The sequence below is a fragment of the Ochlerotatus camptorhynchus genome, unplaced genomic scaffold (genome assembly GCF_037179485.1).
Source record: "Ochlerotatus camptorhynchus isolate MF236.1 unplaced genomic scaffold, CSIRO-AGI_Acam_v1.1 ptg000220l, whole genome shotgun sequence".
Classification (NCBI taxonomy): Eukaryota; Metazoa; Arthropoda; class Insecta; order Diptera; family Culicidae; genus Ochlerotatus; species Ochlerotatus camptorhynchus.
This window is the reverse complement of record NW_027040710.1, coordinates 2648112-2674601: the sequence shown is the minus strand read 5'-3', so window position 1 is coordinate 2674601 and position 26490 is coordinate 2648112. Positions and strand designations below refer to the sequence as shown.

Here is a 26490-nt window from a genome sequence, read left to right as displayed (position 1 = left end):
TACACATCTGTTTACAACTTTCGCATGTATAAAAAAACCATCAATCTGTTCGCACATGGGGCAAACGGTGAGCTTGCCGTTATTCCTACTACGATAGCTTACAGAGTGTTATTTGAATTTCTTTTGGTGTTACTATAATAAAAAAATAAAGATCTGAACTCCAGGCAATTTTGAAAAACCTAATAAACCAAACCAATGATATTATGAAGCTTCACGAAGGTTTAACCACTCTATCATTAAGTCGAATCTTCCTATACCTTGTTGAGTCTGCGGAACTTCAAGATCAGATATCCGGGGTGATTTGGATAGTCGAACAATGTTATTTTTAAGCATAATTAATAATTTTAAATGATGTTATGAGTCTCCGTGAAGTACAAAATGCTCAAAAGCTCTGAGTGGAATCGCAAAAAATTTCGATTTTACTGCAAAATATCACCATGACAATTTGGAGATTGAGTAATATTTTGGTAGCACTTATTTGTATTCCGCAAAATGTTATTTGGCTTATAGAACTTCAAGATCTAAACTCCAGGAAGAATTGAAGAACTTTTAGTACTGAGTTTCTGCTGCTCAGGTCTGTTGTATTGATATATACTTTTTCCGACAAACCAAAACAAGATTTAGGCTCATGTTTTGCAGTGAAACTCTTTGATTTTATACGAATTCATGATTCCATCGGGTTTTTGGAGATCTAGATCATAAACGTGTTCATGAAAATCTCACATTTTATTTTTTTCTTCTACAAAGTAGAGCAATTCTGTTCAAAAAATTATATGATTATCTTTAAACGGCACCAGTGGTGTTTTGCTAAGCGTGATTATCTCTCACCCCAGCAGGCCTGGGTTCAATCCCAGTCGGCGCCGGCGGGATGTTCTGAGGCATAACATCTCTGATCACGTCTTCCTTCGGAAGGGAAGTAAAGCCGTTGGTCCCCGGTTCATGAGCTGATGGGTCGATAGGTAGGCTCCAGGTGCAGGAGCTGCCTCCCTGGCGTCGGTAGCATTGGTGCTCAGCACGGAAAACAAGATCGACGGAAAACAAATCAAGGAAAAAAAAATCTTTAAACGTTCATTTATAAACGCTTTTTTTTTATTTAGGCAGGGGTGATATTTGAGTTGGGTTTATTAATAAATAACCGGGAAAAAACTGGGAATTGAAAATCGGATTAGAATGGACACCCTGATTAAAATATTTCTGATTAAAAATGTTATTACTAGGACATCCTTGCTTGCTATTTTCAGAATCCACACAAGCTCTTACTGTAAGAAATACTAAAATAAATACGTGGCGGTCTTCGCCGACAGTGTCGTATGACAGAGACTGTCATATGATATTTCAATTTGGTACTGTACTTTGATAGCTTGTTTTGCAAGTGTCGGAAGCAAAGGCAGCCGATTATCACAGAAAATGCATCGACTACGGTGACCGCTTCTGAAAACATCCCTTCGGATACGTAAGGGCTCGACATTGATCAATTGGCAGCGATTCTCGTAGCTTGGAAGACGAAGTGGGTATCTCCAAGGCAGCTTACGGAGCGCGAAGCGAAGAAAACGGCCCCATTATTGTAGTTCGGACTCCAGACTGCAGAGCAGTATTCCAACGTAGATCGTACGAGAGAGCAATAGAGCGATTTCAAGCAGTAAATGTCTGTGAAGTTCTTAGTAATCTTGAAGACAAAGCCAAGAGTTCTGGACGCTTTGTCGACGAAAAACGATATATGGTGTGAGTATGTCAGCTTTGAGTCTAGAAAAACGCCTAAGTCTTTCACGCAATGCACCCGTTCGGTAGCCCTGCCTAGTAGTTGTAGTTGAAAATAATTCGGTTGTCTCGGAATCTACATAAATTTCACGCTTTGTCAATGTAAATTCATGTTTACTATACTGCAGCATACGTTGGGATACATTTTCATAGCTTTATTGTTGGAGCTGATATTTGTGCTCTTATTTTTTAAGTGAACCAGAGATTCTTAAGAAAAAATGCCCAAACCAACAACATCAGTAGATAATCAGCAGCAAATAAAGAAAATGCAATTATATTGGTCCATCCAAGATGTTAAAAACCATTACGACAATCAGCCTCAACAGAATTGCTGAGAAGGAAAAATCTGCTATGTTAAGCTAGAAATGTCGTCAGATGGAAAACTTGAAACTCGAAAGAGCTGCTCATGTTTTAAGGAAGGAATAATCTGCTATTCAAAATCAATGGCTAAAATTCCTCATCTGAAAATGTGCTTTTTTGCGAGATCTCTTGAATATTTTCAAAGTCACAGACACTTTTAAATTTTTTCATGTTCAAGATTTTAAAAGGCATTTCTTGAACCCATGTGGGGTAATCCCTAACTTTTGATTGGTGACTTGAATCAATATTATTATGAATTAAATATTTTATAAATATTTCCTCCAAATGCTCACGAAAAAGTGAACAAAGAATAAGGATTGTATTACAACTTTCATTTCCAAATAATATCTGAGAAAATCAGTAATGATTATTCAAAGTACGTATTGAAAAATGTTGTAACTTTGGCCGAACTTTTAGAATACAAAATTTGAAAATCATATTGAGCCAGCCACCTACGTAGAAAGTCACATTAAATTCCTTTCGAATGACCTTGGATGATAAGTAAATGGTACTTAATGCTCTATGATTTTTTTTAACAAGAGTCGAACCGGTTAACGTTATTTGAAACAGTTGTTATGCAAGGTTTTCTCAATCGAATTCTCACATTTTGTATTGAGCATTACGATTTCCATGCATTTTTCGATACTAACTTTGAAATTCTGAGCAAATCCAGATCGCAACCTAATCCTTTAAAAATTTCATATTGGGGGTGACCTCGGCATAGTGGTTAGCATCCATACCTCTCACGCCAAAGTCACGAGTTCAAATCTCGCCCCCGGACAAGTCACAAATGACCCAAGAGCGTAAAAAAAAAAGAAAAAAAAAATGCATAGTTTTTGGGAACCACAATATAAACTGATACAGCAGAGTGGAGTAGAGGGTTCAACTATTAATTATTGATCATAACGTTCTACTGCTCCAAATAAAGGATTTTAGGAAATGGATAAAAATGAGTTTTAAAATAATTTACTGTACTTAATTTTGAGTCGTTATATTTGAATATGAAATCAAAATTCGTTACATTTGGGCTTCCATATTTTAAATATGATTTTAATTCCGTGCCTGCATTTAGGCTTCACCTTAACTATTATGACGAAATATATGTTATTAGTAAAGGAAATAATAGGAATGCTAATTTTTTTTCAAAATTTTAAAGTCAGGCAGACTTCAGTATTCCACTAACTTTAGTCATAAAAAAATCTTGGTAAAGTACATTGAATTGCGGATCCGCAAAGCTAACGCAATTTAGATGGATGTCCCCATCAACAGACCATTTTGGTCCTAATGATGTTTTACTTAAGACTAACATTCATAAGTTAAGTGGTAAAAGAAAAACATAAAACAAACTAAACACTCACTGGACACTAATAATAATAATAAAAAAGAAGATCTAGAGTTTTCCTCAATTGTTCGTCGCTTCAGAAAAGACCTCAGTAAATCAGCGGCGTAGCGCAAGGCGAGGGATATCGTAGTCGAATACCGAGGCGACTCTATTGAAGGTCCTTTGAATGCCATCGATAGCGGTATGTATCCCATAATTTGTCCGGCGTAGAGGTGAGCGCAGCATATGCTTGTTCCGTAGGGCGTATATGCTTGTTCCGTAGGGCTGGACATTTATGGCGATATTTTGCAGAACGGCGGGGCAATCGATTCTGTTCTGAAGAATGTCTGCTACGTAAAAGGCTCTGGATACGTTTCATCTAGACCGCAGCTGGCAGCGGCTCTCGTAACTGGGCAGATGATAAGGATCACGCCAAGTTAGCCTAAGCAAGGCAAATCTTACGAACCTTTGTTGTACAGATTCGATCCTTTCCGAGCCATTGAGGTTTACTGGATTCCACACTGCAGAACTGAACTCTAGAATTGGGCGCACTAAATAGCAGTACAGCGTTTTTAAACAGTATACGTCGGTGAAGTTCTTAGCTATGCGTATGATGAAGCCCATTGTTCTTGGTGCTTTATCAACGATGCACGATACGTGTTGCTTGAAGTATTGTTGGGTATCCTGTATAATTCCAAGATCCTTAACATGACTGACACGGTCGATTTCCGCTTCCGAGAGGGTATATTTGTAATTAATCGGTTGCTTTTTCCGTGAGAATTAAATCACTGAGCATTTGCTTGGGTTGACTACCATTCGATTCAGTTTAGTTGATTTTGCAAGAATAGAGTATCGGCAAATGAGAGGCCCTTTCAGCACTAGGTTCACGTCGTTGAAGTACAACAAAAAATAACAGCGGGTCTAGGTGACTACCTTGTGGAATTACTGACGTAGCCTTGAAAACGTCCGATTGGCAGTCGCCGATAGTCACATTCATCCAGCAGTCGTTTAGATAGGAGTTGAACCATCCCAGAAGTAAGCCATTAACTCCTAGTCTGTGTAGCTTTGCAATAGTAATACCATGGTTACTCTTGTCGAATGCTGCCGATAGATCAGTATAAATAACGTCTGTTTGAGTCCGTTCTGCCATGCTCGTAGTGATGTGCGACGTAAGACCCAACAAGTTCGTAGTAGTTGAACGGCCGGGTACGAAACCATGTTGGGCATCGCTCAAATACTGTTTACAATGAGAAAATAAAGGCTCAATTACGACCAACTCAAACAATTTCGAAACAGCATACTGATAAGTGATGCCACGGTAGTTATCGATATTGTGCCTACTGCCTTTTTTGTACACGGCATATTTCCAACACGGTGGGAATATCCCACTAGATAACGACAGCTGGAACAAATGACGAAGTGGTTGAAGTGATGCAAAATTTCATGACACTCACGTGACACTCGTCTTCGCATCAACCGACTATCGCTGACAGATCGTTTTGTCACGCAGTGAGAGTTAGAGCCATGGCAAACAACAATCACCAGTAATGGTCGCTGCTCAAAAGCAAAACGTTACACTCGCTGCTGATGATGAAAAGCACAACGAAAACAGTGAAGACTTCTGCAGTACGATCATCAGAAAAAGCGAAACGACAGAAGAAAATCAAAACAATGCCTACGCATTCCAAGTTCGTCTCGTCAGGCGTGACTGTGTGAGTTACAAACAAAGCAGGCACCATGATACGGAAGCTGTTGGGTTAACTCACCAACACACTCACATAAGCAAGCAAAGCAGCAACTGCTTCAAAACGAGCACAGATGAGTGTCGTGATTGTCGGGAATGACCAGATCGGTGATGGATCACAACAGAAGACGACATTCATCAGTTGCTTTTTACTTCTTTCGTCAACTTGATGGATGGTCATGGAGAGAGCTTCGACGAGCACATTGATAGGAATGAACAAAGCGTTACTACCATCAGCTGGTTGGCGATAGTGATTGTGATAGGTCGCAACTCTGAGTGGTTCTTCAGGATAATAGACGGTATTCCGTCTGGCCCCGGATTGTGGGCTGACTTAAGCCGGTGAGCTGCTTTGATGATCATCGTGTTAGCTACATCAATTCCTGCAAAGGTCTGTCCGTGTAATGGTACGTTACTGACAGCAGCAGAGACGTGCTCATCAGATAAATTTTCCTCTGTGAATACGTTGGCGAACTTGACGGAAAATAGATGACAAATTTCTCCCGGATCGGTAGCCGTTTCCCCTTCCAGAACCAACGAAGACGGAATACCAGGATCCTTGCGTTGTTCGTTCACGTACTTCCAAAATGACTTTGGTTTATACTTGAGTTTGCGTTGGATACTACGTTGAAAGCGTGAATAGCAACGTTTACTGATTTGTTTGAACTTTTTATTGAGTCTCACGCAGTGGTTCCTGAGTGAGAGAGTGCGGTGCTTCGTGTACGCTTCACTATTTTCAGTCGCCGTAGTTCAGTGGATTGCCATGGAGGGTGTGTTCCAGTTCGGTTCACTTTTTTCGGCACGTATCTGTCAATGACATAAGCCATAATGTGAGAGAACGATTGGGCAGCTGCTTCGACATCGTTTCTATCGAGAATAATGACCCAGTCAAGCTCGGAGAGAAAATCTTCAATACCGTGGTGATCTGCGTTCCGTTAGTCATAGTAGACTGGGATCGGAGAAATAGCAATGGCGCACGATCGTCTCTCTTCCAGTGAAATAACAAGAGGGCCATGATTTTCAATAGTGGGGCAGGTGCAACAGAAATATTCGGAGCAACATCCTGGACACTAACGAAGCAGCTAACGCAATTGAGCCTTCACAATTGAATGGATTTAAAAATAAGCACTTCAACGTTTGAACTACAAGCTTTTGAACTAATTATCAACTACTCTATCAGATGCTGCCCAAGTAACAATTTTGGTTTTATGAGGGTTCTGAAGACAATGATTTAGACTTGTAGAATGCTTTAAAACCTCGATAAAACTTGAAATGATACTTGGGTGCTTTGTTTGCCTGTATCATTCTTAATCGATGGGAACAGACATTTCAATTCATTGTTTACATTTGGCACATTGGCCCTTTCCATATGTCCGTTTCGACTTAAGATGCATCGATTATGGGCTTATCTCACCACTCATTTGGTCACATCTCAAAACAATTGCACTTCAACTGCAAACTAACATTACTTCTCAATTTTGGAAATACCTACATACTCTCATGATTCACGTTTTCAATAAAATTCGAAGTTTTCAACTATGTGTGTAGTTGGATTAATAACCCTCAAGCAGTGTAACTATCATTTACAACAAGGAAGTAATTGAATTTAGATCCATCCTACATTTAGCACACCGTGCGTTCATTATAAGTCCTTTATCCAAATATGCTGCACCAGTAAGCTGATATCTTATTCATTCGAAATGAAATCTAACTAACATTGAACAAGTTGCGGCTTGATTTGTAACACTTCAGCGACTGTCAGTGCAAAACATAAACAAACATTTCGCGTCTGAAATCCGGTGGAGTGGTACATGATAATTGCACGGGCATCTATTTCAAGGCTTTAAGTTAATTCTTAACTCCATAAGGTTGAACAGCTGCGGTTTGATAAAAATGAAGCCGAAGTTTTTGCGCTTCTTGTTTGATTCGTACAGCTTAAGCGTCAATTTAATTCTCTTAAACCATTTGGTTTGAGCATTTCAAGATTCATTCTCTATACGAGAAAATAATGTATGCCGTAAGACATTCCATGCTTTTATAGGAGTATTATAGCCACCACCTGCCTTCACACGTTTACAAGCGTTCTCTCTCATATCAGCCAACAAGAAAAACTGACATCTTCGAAAGATTGAAAAATTGCACTGTTATTAATTTAATTGGCAACCGATCCCATGTCCAATCAATAAGTAATCCACCGAAGCTATGCCGCACTATTTGTCGCTTAATTTTTGCAATTTAATGTTATTTTAAACGAAAATCACTGTACACAAAGTTTATTCATTTTGGCCGGTTGTTCTTTCTTTGCCTTGTCCGTGAGATATAAATGTGTGGCAATGGCAACGAATTGAAAGGTGGGAAGCTGTCGATTTCACTTTGAGCAGTCAGAAATTAAAGGCTTTTGTTAGAATCATAGGATTGGATTTCAAAATTCGTTGAACGCTCAGCTACACGTTGTCTTTAACGATCCTTGGTTGACTCTTTTCCTGTGATTAATACTATCTACCAATTGTAAGTATTGCTTTGTACAAGTATAAAACTACTTTTCTATCTTAATAAGCAAAAACCGGCGCACACTTAATTAGTAATTATCAAACTACACTTGATACGAATTTCCCCCTTCTAAAGGCACCTCTTCCGTTAGTATTTCACATGGAGTTACAATGCACTGTAGTTATCCATCGCCTCCGCATGTCGTTAGGACGGGTTTAACTACTTACACTACAACAAACTTAACAAATTAGGAAACACACAACACGCGATCGTTTAGTAATACGCACACACTTAAACCTAATGAATTAAACAAACAAAACAAAACAAAACAAAGAACAATCAAGCAATGTCCGCGGCTTTCAAAGCTTGGTAATCGTTAGTTTGTTGCGGTTGCGGAAAAAGCTTCGCTTTACCTTGTGGGAGTTGAAGGCGGACAGGGTGGCCAGGGAGCCGAGTGGTCCGTTCGGGCTCGGCGTCGGGCCGCAGCAGTTGACCGGCAAACCGGCGATCGGCATGGCGCTCTTCTGCTGGGACAGCGACTGCAGCTGCTTCGAGCGTCGTCTGAAAGAGATCCTTCCGTTTGTAGAAGCCCGGCAACAAGGGGTGGATAGTGTGTGCGTGTGTGTTTGTTTTTTTTTGGTGCAGGATGTAATTATTGTCGAAATGGAAACGTGCAATTTTTCAAGGGGTGGGGGGGAAGGAACAGATAATAAGTGTCGTGAGTGTGTTTGAAATAATTTTGATTTCGAAATGTGCAAATCGAGTAGATAGGTTGGACGATTTCAGCTCAACATTAAGGTCATACCTGCTGGCAGCGATGAATACGATCACGGCGACGAAGATGGTTCCGCAAATGGCAGCACTGGCTGCGATCGTGATTTTGTCCATATTGGATGCGGGCGATGCGACGGTTCGCACCTCGCGACACTGAGTGTAAGGCACGCTATCGGGCGACACGTTGATCTCCTCCAGCGAAACGACACACACAATGATGCACTCAGCCGTGGGGACGTTCTTGATCTTGAACTCCCGCTCGCTGGCCTCTAGTGGCGGTCCCTGTTTGAAGTTCTTATCGCCGAACAGGCGATAAACAACACGGAAGCCTAGAATGTTGGCGGTGTCCGAGTCCCACTGGATGATGACTGAGCTGTCCTGGCGGGAACTGTTTGAGAAGATGGTCGTTAGAATGGTGGGAAATTGAAGGGGATTGGGAAGGGGATTACCTGAAAGCATTTTTAACTTGAACCTCTTTGGAGTCATCGATCTGAGTGCCTCGTTGTGGTGGGAATCCCAAGACCAGTGGTGGTCGTTGTTTGTGAGGAGGAGAATTCTGGTTGCTTCGCCAGTTGTTTTTTACGCTGGCTTTGGTGGTGGTGGTAGTGGTGGTCGTTGCTGACGCCGTCGTACTCTGTTTGGTTGTAGCCTGCGTCGTAGTTGTCAGCGTGGTACTGTCGGTGGTTGTACTCGGTGGTTGTGTTTCTTGGGAAGACGACGAAGACAGCGGGGTGGTTGTCGGTGATGTCGTTAATAGTATAGTGGTACTGATGAGGGTGGTGTTCGTTGCAAGTGACGTTGGAGGCAGAGTGGTAAGGACAGTGGTTGGTCGTGGACTGGTCGAAGTGGTTTTTGGAAGTAGCGAATCAACGACGCCCACAGGGCCTTCGATACTGACTTCGGCGTCCGGACAGGTTAGTTCCTCCGGTTGGATCGAGTAGAATCCGCGATCGCGGAAACGGTTCGGAGACCCGCAGAACTGTGGGTTACGTTCGCGGGAGGTGACCTGGAAGGTGGGGGAAATGTTTTACGCTCGATTCGGGAAATCAGTCGAAGAGGGACCTTACCTGTAAATCACCATTCCGGATCCATTCGGCGACCCAACGGAGCTTGCAGTCACAGTGAAGGAATCGTCCTCCCAGCGATAGGCCTCGCAGGGTTCGATTCAGATGTAGCAGAGCTTTTTCAGGCACTGTCGGAAGGGGGTTGCCATCGAGGGCGAGCAGTGTGACGGCGGGATTGCCGCGGAATGCCGTTTCCGGCAAGGCAGTTAGCAAATTGAAACCAATATCGAGCACTCGTAGCTCACGCAACGAGTGGATAGCACCGACGGGAAACTCCGCTAGTAGATTGTTCAGCAAGCTCAACGAGCTCAATGTCTTCCGGATACCGGAAAAGGCAGTCTCACCCAGACTTTGGATAACGTTACGCTCCAGATTGAGCGCGGTCAGTGCTTCCAGGCCTTCGAAAGTGCGCATTCCAGATGGTCCTGGCAGTTCGCGGATACCATTCTGCGATAGGTCAAGGAAGGCGAGCATCTTCAGTCCGCGGACTGCTTCCGGAACTCGCTTCTGTTTCGAACCTTTCAGATTGAGGTTCTTCAAACTGTTCTCCAATCCTCGGAAAGCGAACGGAGCTAGGGTTACATTGTTATCGCTCAGCTTGAGCGTAGACAGCTTCGTCAACCCGTTGAAGGCATCGTTGGGAATGGTGTGTATCCGATTCTTGGATAGGTCCAGCAGATTTAGAATGTTTAGAATTTTAAGCGCTCTGATCGGGACCTCTTCCAGGAGGTTGTCCTGAATGTTCAGATTCTTCAGGATATCTTCCTGGCCTTTGAAGGCAAACTCTTCGATTCTACGGATCTTGCAACTGCTCAGCTGGACGTTGTACAGCTTGAGATTCTCGAAGACGTTCGATTCGAGCTTTTCGATGGTCGAGTTGTTGACGTACAGTAGATCGAGCGGCGTCGCCTGGGCGTACTTATCTAAGGCTTCGACTAATACGGGAAAATCGACCTGAAACGGTGAGTTCAGTTAGCCCAGCCCTGCGTCCCGTAAACAAGCGCATACTTACTTGATCACATTGCACGGACAGCTCCTGTCCGAGATTATAGGCACATAGACATGAAGTTTGCAGATCGGGGACCTCCCGCTGCCAGGGGCACTGGGCCATGCTCGAGCTGACGAACAAAATCGTCGCAAGTAGCAAGCTTAGATTGACTTGGAACATTTTCGTTATCTGACCTTAAATACTAGTTAACCAATGATAAACAAGAAAATAACAACACTACAAACTAACTAACGGCCACACCCCCACAGTGGTTGTGAGCAAACCAAAAAACAATCAAACCGAACAAAACTACTGTTGAATCCGACCGGCCCGCGCCGACTAACTGATAAATATTATGCCGAGATCGGTCAACCTGACAGGGGATCTCATCGGAAAGTGATAAGCTGGGAGGCGTGATTTGCCGATGGCGCGTGCTGCATTTGATTTGGTATGGCTGTTGCGTGACTTTTTTCGCGCTCTATTTCGCGACTTGATCGCAAACCGGGAGGCTGAAACGCGTGGCTGACTTTGTATCTGTCTTAATCGCTGCTGCCGATGCTACTCGTCGTTATGCTGATGAAGTTGTTGTACAAGTAGCTGCTGACGGGGTGCAATCTGCAATGAGGGAAGAGAAATAAATAAATCCGTTAGTGCCTTGCTGCTTCTAAATATGATTGATGATGAGTTCGGTTTATCGTTTGTCGGTTCTTCTGCTTTCGAGCGGATTAAGAGGGAAAGAGATCATGAATTGTGATTACACTACTGTGTGTGAAGTTCAATGCGGTGGTGGCTCGTGTTTGAGCACCCAGGATCGAGGTCAGCTATCGAAACGTGGTCATCAATTTCTATTAAAGTAAGAACCACTTTCGCTAATGGGGTTGTTCCAGGAGAGGGTGGCGAAAGAAAGCGAGTACCAACTTGACCTGGTAGAATTCTGGAAGGACGTCAAGTGCTCCTCCGTGGGATGCTCGATGATGTGGCGGCACACGGCGACGGCGATTATATGTCACAGTTTTTAATCTTCGTTATGTCTTTCATGCTTTTCCCGTTCCCGTGGGGATCAGCTGTCGGGGGGTAGTAGGAAAGTTGACGTTCGTTCAAAGCTTATGATGAGATGAGTGATTGGTTTGCCAATGATGGTGGAAAATGCTCCTGCCACAGACAAAGGATGAAGTGTTTGACTTTAAAGCTTTCTCGGGATTTTCTTACAGTTAAATCGAACATTTGAAAGGAATCCGTCGTGGAGAGCTATTAAAGTGGATTTAAATTACCATTAAATAATCTTAAGCGTGTCAAAGCTATTGAAGAATTGCGTTTTCAGAGACAAACCAGCCAATTACGGCTGAAAGTCTCTATAATAAAGGAAATAAAAATGCGTTTTCTGGGCTATTTTCACGGTTTTAAGGATGGGTTTTCTGACCAACTTTACATTTTCAACCTATGTTTGCGTTTTTTAAAACGATTTTGGTGATTCCAAAGTCAAATTGGTGTTATAAAACCATTTTGGTGGACTTAGCCCATTTTGGCGTTTTAGAGCCTATTCGGCATTTTTAAAACTATTTTGGTGTTTTGAAAGTAGTTTGACCCTATCAGGATATTTTGACAACTATAGTGTCTCAATTTCAGTTTAGTGTTTCAGATAATTTTAGCGTTTCTAGGCCATTTTGGCAATTTAAAGACCAATTGGCGATATTAAGACATAATGACGTATTTTATTTAGGCCATTTTGGTGTTTTCAAGGTTATTTCAATCTTCGTAGCACTGGTGGTTTTGTTTCTACCAGTGTGTAATGGCGAGCTTGCCGACAGTGTCCGAGGAAGTTGAATGAGTGTGCTTTCTTGTCAAAACAATTTTCGTGTTTTTTGCCTGTTTGAAAAAGCACTCAAGCACCATCACTTATGAAATGTGTTTACGATATAGCCATCACAAATTCAATGTTGTATTCTTATGGCTTATGATGTTTTCTGATTATATACTAGACTGATGCAAAATTTGAAATTTTCGCTCCACAGCGCTCAAACTGTTTCAAATCAGGTCCTGATTAGCCCCTCAAAATTAAAACTCATTTGGTAAGAAACTGACTTGGCACAAACTATTCGAAGTTTGTATGGAAGTTACTATGGGAAAACCAAACTTTCTGTCCTTTGTCTTCTACCCATTTTCCATATTGTTTTTTTTTTCGAAAATTTCTTAAACTATTCCTTCGGGAAATTTTCTAAGCTACAACTTTGCGTAAAACCGTTTCTCAGCCAAATGTCAAATTAAATTGTTATTAATTGTTTAAGAGATTGATAATCTTATGGCATGATCAGGCAGCTGTTCTGTGGGCAACACTGTATTCTGCGTCACATAGTAGCCATGATATTTGTGCTCTATTCTTCGCACCTGAAACACCAATGTTGCCTGCTGAACAGTTGAATGAGTATAATCATAAAACATTATTTACTTGAATCATTAATAACTTTTGTTCCTTACATTTGATTGAAAAGTAGTTTTCAACAAAGTTGTAGCTGAGAAAATTTGCAATGCAGAAAAAAATCACTGCAATCATTTTTAAAAGCAAATTGATGTGGTGAATTGTTACATAGATATGAACAAAATCATAAGTTTTCTCATTCCCATATAAACTTGAAATGGTTTGTGCCAAGTCAGTTTCTTACTAAAGTAGTTCAAATTTTGGGAGCCTAAGCATTGCCCAATTTGGAACCGTTTACGCACTGTGGAGCTAAAATTTCAAATTTTGCATCAGTCTATTATATACGCATTCAAAGTTTCATATACAAAGAACTAAATTGTTTGAGTTTCATTCATTTTTTTCTACATTCCTCAAATTAAAATACTGAAGTTCGGTCATAAAACTAAAAAATTGTGCAAATGCTTTAATTCCAATTAAACAAATTACTAACAAGCCTTTGAAAATGCTGCATTAGATGAAACCTGTATCTGTGGGCTTAGCAAATAAGGTTTATTGCTCTGTCCGAGTTTGATTTCGTCAATGGAGCGTAGCGACGGACAAGTGACCGTGATTATAGTTTATTTCTCATTGAATTCTTTTAGAGGCTTGTAAAGGGTGATACGGTCAAAATTTGGTCAAGGGAAAACGCGTGTAAATCGGTGATCGTTTATTTAAAAAATCAAATTAAATTTCTTTTTCAAGTTCAATTAGTATAAAATTCAGGAAAAATATTCAGTTAGGCTTCTGCTTTTCCAAATCCGAATTGCCGGGCCTTACGCTTGACCCCTGCCATCAGATTTTGTACAGCCACCTTGTCCACCTTCTTCGCCGCAGAAAGCCAGTTTGCCTTGAACTGCTGCTCGCCCTTAGCAGTTTTTTTGGTCTTCTTTAGGTTCCGCTTGACAATAGCCCAGTATTTCTCAATTGGGCGGAGCTCTGGCGTGTTGGGAGGGTTCTTGTCCTTGGGAACCACCTGCACGTTATTGGCGGCGTACCACTCCATGGCCTTTTTTTTTGGCCGCAAGATGCCAAATCCGGCCAAACAGTACGGAACAACCGTGTTTCTTCAGGAAAGGCAGCAGACGTTTATTCAAACACTCTTTCACGTAAATTTCTTGGTTGACAGTCCCGGAAGCTATGAAAATGCTGCTTTTCAAGCCACAGGTACAGATGGCTTGCCAAACCAGATATTTCTTTGCGAACTTTGACAGTTTCATGTGCTTGAAAACATCTGCTACCTTTCCCCTTCCTTTTGCCGTATAAAACTCCTGTCCCGGAAGCTGCTTGTAGTCGGCTTTGACGTACACACTTAGAAATACCTAATTTTACACGTGACGGAATCCATCTTTGACATAAAGGATGAGACGTAAACAAACATGTCATGTAAAATTAAGTGCTCCGAGACTGAAAAGTTCGGTACTCGACGAAAAGTACGTTTGATTGAGCTGAGTTTTGCGTCTATTACGACTCAATTTTATGTCAAAAATGACGCTCGTATATGTCAGTCTCAGAGCACCTAAATTTACATGATTTTTTTTAAGTGTGTAGGTTTCGTCGTCCATTACCACGCAGTCAAACTTCGTCAGCATCGTCGTGTACAGCCTCCGGGATCGCGCTTTGGCCGTCGTATTTTGTTTATCATCGCGATTTGGAGTCACTACCTTCTTCTAAGTCGATAGTCCGGCTCGTTTTTTGGCTCGATGCACGGTTGTAGACGATACACCCAGCTTATTTGCGGCATCTCGGAGAGAGAGGTTAGGGTTTCCCTTGAAACTACCGGCAACTCTCTTTGTCGTCTCAGCGGCTTCCGGTTTTCGATTTCCCCCCGATCAAGACTTCCTGGCTGTCGACAAACGTTCCCCAAACACTTTAATTACATTTGTTACGGTTGATTTGGCAACTTTTAGCGATTTTGCCAACTTTGCGTGCGAGTAGCTCTGATTTTCGCGATGCGCGAGCAAAATTTTGATACGCTGCTCTTCTTGCTTGGACGGCATTTTGACAACTGAAGAGTGAATTCCAAAATCAAAATAGGAGCAACATTCTACACACACACACCTTCAAAATGAGGGGTGTTCAGGTTTTTTAAATGCAAAATTGAAAGAAATACGTCAAGTTGACATTGACCAAATTTTGACCGTATCACTCTTTAGAAGCATTTTGAATCTTAATTTGAAGCTTTCAAAAACTTTCAGCAACTTCTTTTGGGAGTTTCATTCAGAAGGTGCTTTTAGAAGCATATTTTGAAAGTTTTCACAAAAAGTGTCTTTAGGGAAGTTTTTGATAGCTTAAAAAATGAAAATTAAATTTAAGCTTCGAAATGAAGCTACTTAAATAAGCGTCTAAATTTAACCACTCAAAGGAGCTACTAAAAATTTCTAAAAGCTTTAAAAAAATGCTTCACAAAAGCCTCAAACACCTCTACAAGAGCCTGCAAAAGCTTCTAAAAGAAGCTAATGAGCATTTCAATTTTTCGCTTGCCCGTCGCTACGCTCCTCTGAATAATAAAAAAAAACAATGGCAGTATAATAAACGTGAGTAGCTACGTCTCCTCTATCTCCTCTGCTAATTCAGCGTTTTTCAGTGGATGGTTTTGCGAAAAAAAAAACATGTGGTTAATGGATCGCGAGAACATTTATGAAATTTCTCAAAATGTGCCGCAATCAATGAAAGTTCTCCAACCGCTCGCTTTAGTTGAACGGCTCTATATTTCTAAAGATTGTACTCGAAAAAAAAATGTACAATTTTCTTTAGCGTATAACTTTTTATTGCATAGGTAAAAATTGATTAAATTTTGAGTAAAACTAGTTTAGAGTGCAATGTTTACATGTGCAAAATCTCGTCACAATCTGTCAAGTGATTATCGAGATGGCTACCAAGCAAGAAGTGCTTCGACAAAAAATATGGGAACGGTCGTGGAAAATCTAGGCCAGTCCCACAGGTGGATCGCGAAATATTTAGTTGGAATCGACAATTCGACCGTGTCCCGTATGGTAAAACTGTTCAAGGAGACCCAGACGACCCAGCGGCGAGCCAGGTGCTGGCAGCGGAAGAAAAGCGAAAACGACCGACCGCGTGAACGCAACGAAAGTGAGGGATTACTTCAAGCGCAATCCGAACCTTTCGATTCGGGACGTGGCCAAGAAGGTAAATTGTTCCGTCTGGTTCATCTAGCAGACAATGAAGCGGGCCGGACTTCATGTCTTCAAGGTAAAAAAGGCGCCTAACCGAGCCGATAAACAGAATACGGTGGCCAAATCCCGCGCCAGGAAGCTGTACCGAGAGTGGTTGGTGCAGCCGAAATGCATCGTAATGGACGACGAGACGTACATTAAAGCGGACGCCAAGCAGATCCCCTGCCAGGAGGTTTTCGTGGGCAAGTCCTGCTTGGATGTTCCGAAAGAAGAAGGACGACAAATTTGTCAAGAAGTACTTAGTGTGGCATGCGATCTGTGGGTGCAGAAAATTCAGCAAGTCGTAGATAACGGGAAGAATGCCTCCAAAAGCGCCTGCTGTCCTTCCTCCGGTCCCACGAAGGTGACACTCTGTTTTGGCCGGATCTGGCATCGGCCATCATGCGAAACCGATGATGGAGTGGTACGAAGCCAACGATGTTGTTTTTGTGCTGAAGGAGGCAAATCCGCCAAACTCGCCGGACCTTCGCTCAATAGAAAAATTCTGGGCGATTATGAAGGGCAAGCTGCGGAAAACAGGGAAGGTCTCCAAAAACGACAAGGATTTTTTTTCAAGAAAGAGTGGATGAATGTGTGTAAGAAAGATGGCGCAAATGTTGCACAGGATTTGATGGGTAGCGTTAAGTTCAAGGTGTGGGCATTTAGCCTAGGAGAGGAGGTTAAATAAACCAACTTTACAAAACTATATAGCCAACAAATATCTAATAGGGGAAATGGCTCTAATGTTGGCCTATGGATCTAAGATTGGGCTTATCGCTAAAAATCTGCTATTTATCAATTTTATCTAGATGAACGCGTCATTGGGACGGTACTTATGCATATTTTTGGCCGCTATTGAAAATTTAGTCAATTGCTGAATTTATGTATGGACCCAAATTAAGGACACTCCGGCCAACATTACATCCATTTCTGGGGGCGACCCCGGCATAGTGGTTAACATCCATACCACTCACGCCCAAAGTCACGATTTCAAATCTCACCCCGGACAAGTCACGAATGACTCAAGAGCGTTAAAGTGACTATAATTAAAAAAAAAATACATCCATTTCCCCTATGTGTTTATTTATTCTCTGAGAGTTTCAAAAATATCCCACTTACAATGAATTTTCGGTGATCATTTTTGTGTGTTGCATTTTTTTTTTTGTGTACAGTCTTTAAATATCCAAAAGCATCCTTCCAGTGCCTTTTAAAATGGTAATCACTGGTAGTGCAGTTCGATTTTAATCACGAATGAGTGTTGTTCGTGATATTCTTCTGCTCCGAAAGCGAATCGTTGGTACGTGATTTGAGTCCTTAATTTTTCTTTCGTCTCCTAATTCCAAGAATGCTATATCCTTCATGCCGGAAACCGGTTCAATATTTTCGTTCGTTTTTTTTTTCTGGAACCTGGAACAGAATTGAATTTGAACCCCTCACAGGGGATGTCGGTCTGGCGATAGGCTAAAATTTCAAATGGTAGGTGGGGAACCCAATGCATTGAATTAGACCACGAAAGCATCCGGATTTAATGAACAGTGTGTTGGCAAACCATTCTATTGGAGCACACACACACACACACACACACACACACCATTAACAAACCATAATTAATTGAATCCTGATGAATGTGGGCGTCTTAGTGGAATACCTGTGTAATGAGAGAGAGAAGGATTAGTATTTTCCATTTAATTCCACTACTTTATTTGCTTATCCTTGACAGATACGCGTATTTCGTCTACAATGTGCAGACTTCTTCAGTGTCTTGTACTAATACTCGAGTATTAGTACAAGACACTGAAGAAGTCTGCACATTGTAGACGAAATACGCGTATCTGTCAAGGATAAGCAAATAAAGTAGTGGAATTAAATGGAAAATACTAATCCTTCTCTCTCTCATTACATAATTAATTAAAAATAGATCACTCTCTCGGGGTGGTAGTTAGCCTTATAGACCAACGCCAGCAATGAACGCTCACGGCGTATGCGATTAAATATTTAAGAATGCCACTAAACTGAGGAATTGCTACCTCCGGCTATTGGCGCTGTGAATGTGACTCGCACACACGCATAAACCCGCTTCAGGGGGGCAGGGCTCGGATGATGATGGAGGGCGCTGAGCTGAGAGGATCAGGTGGTCGTTGATGGATTTAATAAACTGCTCCCTGCTAGGAGCCACCGCAGGGCGATTAAAAGTTAATTAGAGTTCACGCAAAGTTCGCGCGCAAAGAATGATACGATGGGATTTTAAGTGCGCATATCAAAGTGCAATAGGGTGAGATAGGCGATAAAGCTGGCATTCCCCAAAGGAATATGGGTTTTTTTTTTGTTTTATTGGCCATCAATAATTCTACGAGAATAGTCTTCTAAGCACGCCGTTGAAGAACTTGTTTTACAGGATTTGTAGCTAACAGGCTGACATGTGCAGTTGAAATGATATGTCGTGCAGCTGCTAATGATGTTTGCGATGAACTCAACTCGGTTCGTTATCGTTCGTGCTAATGCTATTCGAGAGAGGCTATAATGACTTTGAACATTTCGCTGACCCAATTTGCGATGATTTATGCTCTTTACGCTTCCTGTTCGGGCATCTCCTAGAGTCGGTGAGGGACAGGACTGTACAATTGAATCAATGATGGAATTATCATTCCTAAATTGAAAAGGGATAGCAGGGGCCATTTATTTGCATAAAGTGCCATCCTATATTTTGGAATGGGTTTACAAATGAGTTGTTTTCAGCTTCTGAGACAATCACTTCTTTAGAAAAAGTCCTTGTCGGAACTACGCCTACGTTTTATTAAAATTGGAGGAGATAGATTTAAAAATTTAATTTGTTTTCGCTATTTTGCCTGAAACTGCTCCAGTCTAAGAGGTACTTTATATCGAGTAATGGTCATGAAGACAACATGCTGTTAATTTATTTCGTCTTTGTTGCTATTTTTCCAATATTATATTTAAAAATATTGGACTGAAATTTCGACTTACTTGGACTTAAAATCTAAAATCAATCCTTTACGCCAAACAAAAACAGTATTTTCTATCACACTTTGAAGATTCATTATCCGTTAAAAAATAAATAAATTAATAAATTAATTAACTAATTTATTTATTTAATTATTCATCTAGCCGTTGCCTACATGAAACATCTTAAAAACTATAAACTATAAGGTTCCCCAAATTCAAACAATTATTCAACAGCCGTGAACGTACGCATCATAGTTGTTAGTGGTTCGTTGTAACCGAATTCTGTTCGATGGAATCGTGGTTGGAGTAGGATACCATTTCGTAATGTTCTCGGTGGCACTCGGATATCTAACAGCGAAAGAAGGGTTTCCAAACTCAGCCAATTGCAGCGATCAGAATACGGCGGGAGATTTTGTGGATCGCGCCACGGTAGGCTACGCAATGCTATTCTGATAAACTTTCGCTGAACACCTTCGATCCGTGAGTTCCAAGTCAACTGAGGAGGAAACCAGACCAAGGAGACGCTTTCCAGGATAGATCGAACAAGGGAGCAATAAAGAGCTTTCTAGCAGTGTGGGTCAGAGAAGTCTTTTGATAGTTTCGACACGAATCCAAACTGACGGTTAGTCTTGGTGATCACAGCAGTACGGTGGAGGTTAAGTAGTAGATTCTTCGGACTATAACACCGTTGATGGTAGAATCCAAAATAATTGATGCGGTAAAACGACATTACCATGCATTTCGGTATACTCACTGTAAGCTTATTTTGATTGCACCAACCAACAAATAGATCCAATAGCAATTAAAGACGGATACAATCCTCAGTACATCGCGCAGGTTTCTTATGTACTGGAACCATAAATGACTCCTTCCAGATAGCAGGAAATTTCGACTCCACAAACGGTGTTGGTTCTGCAAAGTGGCTCAACAAGAGCTCCAATAGCGCGGTAATACACTACAGGAGGAATGCCTGCTGGTCCAGACGTGAAGGTGCTTTAAATTTTCTTCGGTGCGCATCGGCGTATTTGTTTGGTCATCGTAAAAATATTGCATTTTAAACTTGAATTCAAGTAAGGCACCATAAATAAAACATAAACATGTGATTGGTGTTTATGACATATTATAGACAACGCCATTTGACATTTGCTACCGAAAACACCATCGTATTTTTTCGGAACAACTTCGGAATTATATCTAATTAAGGATGAATTGATGAATACTCAATCTTTGTAAAGATATTAAATAAACAATATGGCCGACATTGATCTTAGTTTTGAATTTCTTTGATATTTCATATTTCCCGAGGAATTTAGAACACGTCCAAGGGTGGCCAAAGTGGTCCCAAGCACTTGGTGTTGCTTGATGTCCCAAGCAACAATTTTGGTTTTATAATGCTCTTGAAGACCATGGTTTAGGCTTGAAGAGTTCTTTAAAACCTCGATCTTGGCACTTGATGCAGCTAGTTTTAAAATTATCATGAGGTGGAATGTGTTACATAGTAAGTTTAGGCTAGTGTAATAATTTGGCCACTTCACTGGGGGGTTCCCTGCAGGAGGTGTTACTAAACACGCGTTTGAAATCAGCATGAAAATTAGAAATCTAAGCATCCTGTTAATTTTCCCATAGATTTAGAATAGGATTCAGCCCTAAAACATCAAATCTCATTAAACTAGGATGGTAAAATCGAGAACATGTTGCATTAAACAAAAAACGCAGGGCGTTTGGCAGCTGAAGTAAGGGACCATGCTCTTATTACGTAATATTTTTCAAAGGATTGTTCTATTCCAGCACCGCATTATTGTAATATCCAACATCGAACATTAACATGTTCTCATATTTCCTACCTCCCTTTTAAGAAAACCTAAGAAAATTTAATTTTAAAATCGTACGTAATAAGTGCATGGTCCTTAAGGGTAAAATACGGATTTTATTCTGAATTTCATGAAAATTTTATATTTTGCTTTGAAAACAGCAACATTGTGATACATGCAGAACATGGTTTTGCGGCCAGATGCTTCAGTTTTTTTTTAACTCTTTATCTTCATTTTAACCTAGGTGCTTCAGTTACTACAGGAACTTACCAACCTTAATTGTTATGATATATATCTAAGTGTTTTTACATTGTCCCTGCCTTGGCAATTCAGTATTTTAAACAGGTGTTTTTTTTAAACCTGCGTGTCAGTATAACAATTGATGCAGATGCTTCAGTTGATTACAATATTTGCAGTATCTGATTGTTATTTCCAGAAATTGAAAATTTCGTTTCATTTCGTTTCGACAAAAATTTGGCAAAACTAAATTTATGATTATGGACAATTCTGAAGTAAATAAACCAAAATTTTTAATTCACATGACCTTACTGGAGCACATGTTAACAATAGGCTGACAAAATCCAAATTGTGAGTGCTTTTATACGATTGATGTCAAAACATCGTCATCTCAAGCAACATCAAGCAACATTATCCGGTGTTCTTATTAAAAATATTGCTTGGGTATTGAAGTAATGAAATTGGGTTGTTAGCGGAATGCTTAAATAAAACAGCAAAAAAGGTTATCTAGCATTTAATTCCACTTAATTAATTTGGGTATCCATGACAGATACGTATTTCGACTTCATGAGTGTCTTTCCCACTAAAGAACTTATGAAAATCTAACCCCTTTAAGTACTCATCCCCTAGGTATAAAAATTAGTGGGGTTGTGTACAAGACAAGACCGCATGGTTGACGTAGACTACGTTGATATGTTTAGTGAACTTCTCGTGCATTTTTCTTGATATTGATTTAAAATACAGTGGAAGTAATTTATTTCCTCAATTTACTCCATTACCTCTCCTTTACATGTCAATTTTTTCACCCTTATTAGTTATTTTTCTGACTGTTTCTGGACTTCCGTTAGGGATATTTCCACATATGAAGCACTTGTCTTCAGGGTTGCTTCTACTCACTTGCTATAAAAAATTGTTTTTCGGAATAATGAAATCATTGGATGAAATAATGATATGTTGTACTTGCAAGTACCAAGAAGAGGGTGAAAAGTGTGTGTTTGACTCATAAAACCTGTCAATTTCGCTTTCAGAGCGTCACAATCAGCGATCTTATGATTCGTGAGCGTTCACTCAGAGTGAGCGCTCCCGAATCGTAAAATCGCTGATTGTGACGCACTGAAAGCAATATTGACAGGTTTTATGTGTCAAATACCTACTTCACGACCCCTTCTTTTAACTTTCAAGTACTAATAACCATTATAACATCCAATGATTTCATAATTCCGAAAAACATTTTTTTATAGCAAGTGAGTGGAAGCAACCCTGCTTGTCTTTAATCCTCCGTTATAAAATATATTCCCCGTGCACACTTCAATGCCCGTCGCTTGCTAGCAGTGGGATACCTTCGGTGGAAAATCGTTCACAAGCACGTATTGCACATCCCAGCCCATGTAACATTGCAAGTTTTATTGAGGTTTTAAAGCGCTCTACAAGTCTAAATCATGGTCTACAGTACCCTCATAAAACCCAAATCGGCATTTGGGAGGTAACCAATAAGCCTGCTGATGTGGATTGATTTTGTTATATAAAGCTAACGTACGACTAATACAAGACGAGGCGCGGTAGCTCAGTGGTTACCGTTTTTGCTTACTGAGCAGAAGGTCGGGAGTTCAATCCCAGGCCCGTCCCCTTCCTTGCCATTTTTCACTTTGCCTTATTCTATACCCACTAGATTTTAATGAAAACAAATTCTTCTTTAACACCGATCGCATCACTTACCACAGTGTGGGTCCTGATCTAAAAATAGAAATTTGATGAGTGCGCGCGCGTGTGTGTGTGTGTGTTTGTGTATTATAATCGCTCTACCAAAAACGATCCCTGCGTGTGCGTGTGCAACCTTTCCCCACATCCAACATCACAGTGATTTCTCGTGGAAGCGCAGAGGATTTCTCGGTTTCCTTCACAGCGAGTACCACGTCAACACATTCCTTCCCATTCCCTAGTTGACCTGCATTCGGACACGGCCGGCGCTGGTATTGCTAAATATTAGATCTCCAGTTCTTACACATTGAGGATGAATGTTAGTCCCAAACATCATCTGTTGGTTCTCTGTGTAATTGCAGCTGATCTGGTAATAACAGAGCAGCAACCGTGGGCGGTCAATCTGACTATCTGACTATCTAAAGCTAACGTACGACTAATACACGGCTTTGGTGCATAATTAGTCGGATTATTCCAAAGCAAGCTTGTTGATTATTTGGGGTTGCCACCTCACTTTCTTTCCATCAGCATAATCGAAAATTTGATATTCAGAGTTGTGTTTTCACAAAATTAGAAAGTTTGGTCCATGTGACCCTGAGTTCAATATTTAATCATAATTTGCTACTTCAAAAATTCGTCCATCCAAGCAGGATCGTAATTCTAAATGTTCATTCGATAGCTTAACGTCCGAATTTATCCGCCTCTTAAGCACATGAGGAACTAGAACTACAAGTATTCAGAAATATATCCTTAACTTTTTGCTTTTCTTGTATTTACACAATGCCGCTTTTAAAAAAAATGTTAAATAGTGGTGTCAATCAAACAATTTTATTTTCATCACTTATGATTATAAAACCTTATTACTATACGATAGTGATAAGTACATTGAATTTAGATTGAATATGCATTTTGTTGTTAAAATTGACTTGACATTTATTACAATCAAATTTAGTCTGGTCCCGCCTAAAACGATTTGTGCTAAATTATACAACAAAAAAGTTAATATATTTCTCTCAAGTAACATCACGTGATGTAGCTTGACAAACTTCACTTTTTAGGAAAGTATGAAGAATATTGAACACTTTTATGATCACGATATTCCCGGTTACTAACTGTTCCTGCTGTCTCAGTGTTGACTACTTTCCCCTACTAAAAAAAGGTTCGAACATTTGACCTAAAGTTGTTGTTCTATGATTTATGTAAAGTTTAAAGTGTCCAAGTTTTTCATTATTTCAAAAGTTTGTATTGTTCATGAGCTTCATGACGTAGCATATTTTTGAAATTTTTTAGAGCCTCACTTCCCTCTCGTAGCGTATTTTGCAATACCTTCAACATGTAGCGTCACCACTTTTGACACTCACCCATCAAATGCTACGAAATTTACGGCTGTTCTTTATTGTCTACGGTGCAATTTTGAAAAAAAAAATCAATTTTACCACAAATATGAATGATTGACCATAACAAACAATGATTCAATGTTTCATACAAATCGGAGACGCACTTTTTCTTGAACCATGTAACTAACCATGTTCAAATATAATCCAAAAAGTCCCTAACAGCTTTGCCAAAAGAAGTACGGTGCTAGAATGTCTCTAAAAAAGATATCAATGTTCAAATGGTTTGAATTAAATGCCAAAAATTACTTTTTCTGCCAACACTGCCGGTGTACCAAGATTCCAAACTGAAATTATTTCGGAATTTGTATCGTATCGATTTGGTATATTTAGATGAATTATTCTAAAACAATTGCTCTATCTCATATGCGTAGTTGGAGAGGTGGGGAAGGGGGAGGGGTTCATACCCCTTCCCCGCCCACCCTTTCACTCATATCAATAGAAGTAAAGTTTTAAACTGAAATATTTTTTGAGTTTCTTATCTTTTCGTTTTGGTATGATTAGATGAATTATTCAAAAAAAAAAGCTCAATCTCATAAGCATAGTTAGAGATATGGCGGGGTTACTATACGCAGTTTTTGAATCGAAAATTGTTGCAGTGTAAATATGTAATATCCACTTGTCCGAGGTTTGAATTATTAGCAGCTTGATAATTTTAAATTTCAATATAAAGTTTTAATTTGAAATATTAAACTGCCATTAGGGTCACCTCCAAATAGAAAACACAGAAGTAGTCCTATATCAAAAACCAAAAACAGGAGAAAACGAAAACTGTCTTCACGATTTGCTTCTCAGACACAAGTCGGATTTCGGTCGTTGGGCTATCTTTAAGTGAGCTACGTTTTAGTTGGGCTCCCAAGTCAAAAATTATTTCTGAAAGTGCTGATTCCTTTTCGAAATTTCGATCGTAAAAACCGGTAAACGAGTGGAGTAATGATACAGATTATTGCAATGCGATACAACGAGTTGCTTCCTTGATGGTTGTCAACGATGTGGCTGAACGAGGGGTGATGCTGATTTCTGACTTTATCAACAAATGCGCCTGAAATCCACTTCAACAGCAATATTTGCTTCAGGTGATCGAGCATCATAGAAAAGAGTTCCCTGAGAAATCGTAGAATATATTAAACTGAATTATAATAAATACAATCCAATCCGACATTGTATATTACGCCAAAAGAGTAGGGAAGGGGGTGGGGGTACTCAATTTCAAACTGCTCTTTTTTCCCTCTGTTCGGGACATAACACCACTGTGACCAGTAATTTGATCTATTGTAGTATATCCTGTGTCCTTTGTTTAGTGCATGTCGTGTTACCCCATCACTATTGAGAAATGATGAAGAATTCGGTATTGATACAGTTGTCATTCTTGCTTCCATTGCAAGGAATCGATTCTAATTGAAAGGTCCCACTATTTATACCCTTTAGAGTGATGGAACACCCTTCAAAGGCGCGTCCCTGTGTCAGTCAAAATTGGATTCCTTAGCAACAAAAATAAGCAATGACACCGATAATGACCATGCATCAGAATCCTAGTCTTAACCACTTCAAACTATGGAAGAGCGAATAGAAGATTAGGAATCACATAGATGAAGACTAACTAACTCATTATTTCCTTGTTTCAAGATCATCCTCGGTGGACAAAACCGAGTCTTATCACTATCAACAAGGCACTAAGGACTAAGATGTGTTCCTTGGATTACTGAAAAATCCTGTTCCCCTAGTTTGAAGTAGTCAAGACTAAGAATCCGTGGTAGATCCTACATCCCGTAACGTACCACGAATAGGTGATCTACCCACGTTACGGGGCTCAAACTGCTCTTATGAGATAGAGGAATTGTTTTTGAATAGTTCATCTCAAAATCATCCAAAAAATTGTAAATCTCCACTAACCTCGAGACGACCGCGAGTAATCGGTTCAATTCCTTTAACTCTAGATTTAAGACATTATTCATGTATAATGCAAATGATAACTCGGCTCTGTAAAGTTTATTCAATTGAGCCTGTACAAATAAATTAATATAAAAAAAAAAATCTCAAAATACCGAATCGATAAGATAATCAACTTCGAAATTATTTCAGTATGGAGTCTAACTTTCATTGGTACATCAGAAATGTCGACAGGAAAAGTGATTTTTGGCATTTCATTCGAAACATTGATCTTTGAACAGCTATACTTTTTTTAGAGGCATTCTAGCACTGTGCATTTTTCAGTAAAGTTGTTAGGCACTTTCTGGACTATACTTTGACATAATTAGATGAATG

At 40.2% G+C, this 26490-nt stretch overlaps 2 protein-coding genes across 3 annotated transcripts in view; one reads left to right on the top strand and one right to left on the bottom strand.

Annotated features, from left to right (window-relative positions):
- Positions 1-26490, top strand: part of Rab3GAP1 (RAB3 GTPase activating protein subunit 1) — a 584432-nt gene that overhangs the window by 55092 nt on the left and 502850 nt on the right. The window lies entirely within an intron of this gene.
- haf (leucine-rich repeat and fibronectin type-III domain-containing protein hattifattener) overlaps positions 1-26490 on the bottom strand; it is a 507398-nt gene that overhangs the window by 24912 nt on the left and 455996 nt on the right. Inside the window, exons 4-8 of the mRNA XM_065225005.1 lie at positions 10521-11111; positions 9512-10462; positions 8894-9450; positions 8476-8832; positions 8084-8231 (exon numbers count right to left, since the gene is read on the bottom strand). Coding sequence (XP_065081077.1) covers positions 8084-8231; positions 8476-8832; positions 8894-9450; positions 9512-10462; positions 10521-10676 — 2169 coding nt within the window. The 5' untranslated portion in view covers positions 10677-11111. The remainder of the gene's footprint in view (positions 1-8083; positions 8232-8475; positions 8833-8893; positions 9451-9511; positions 10463-10520; positions 11112-26490) is intronic.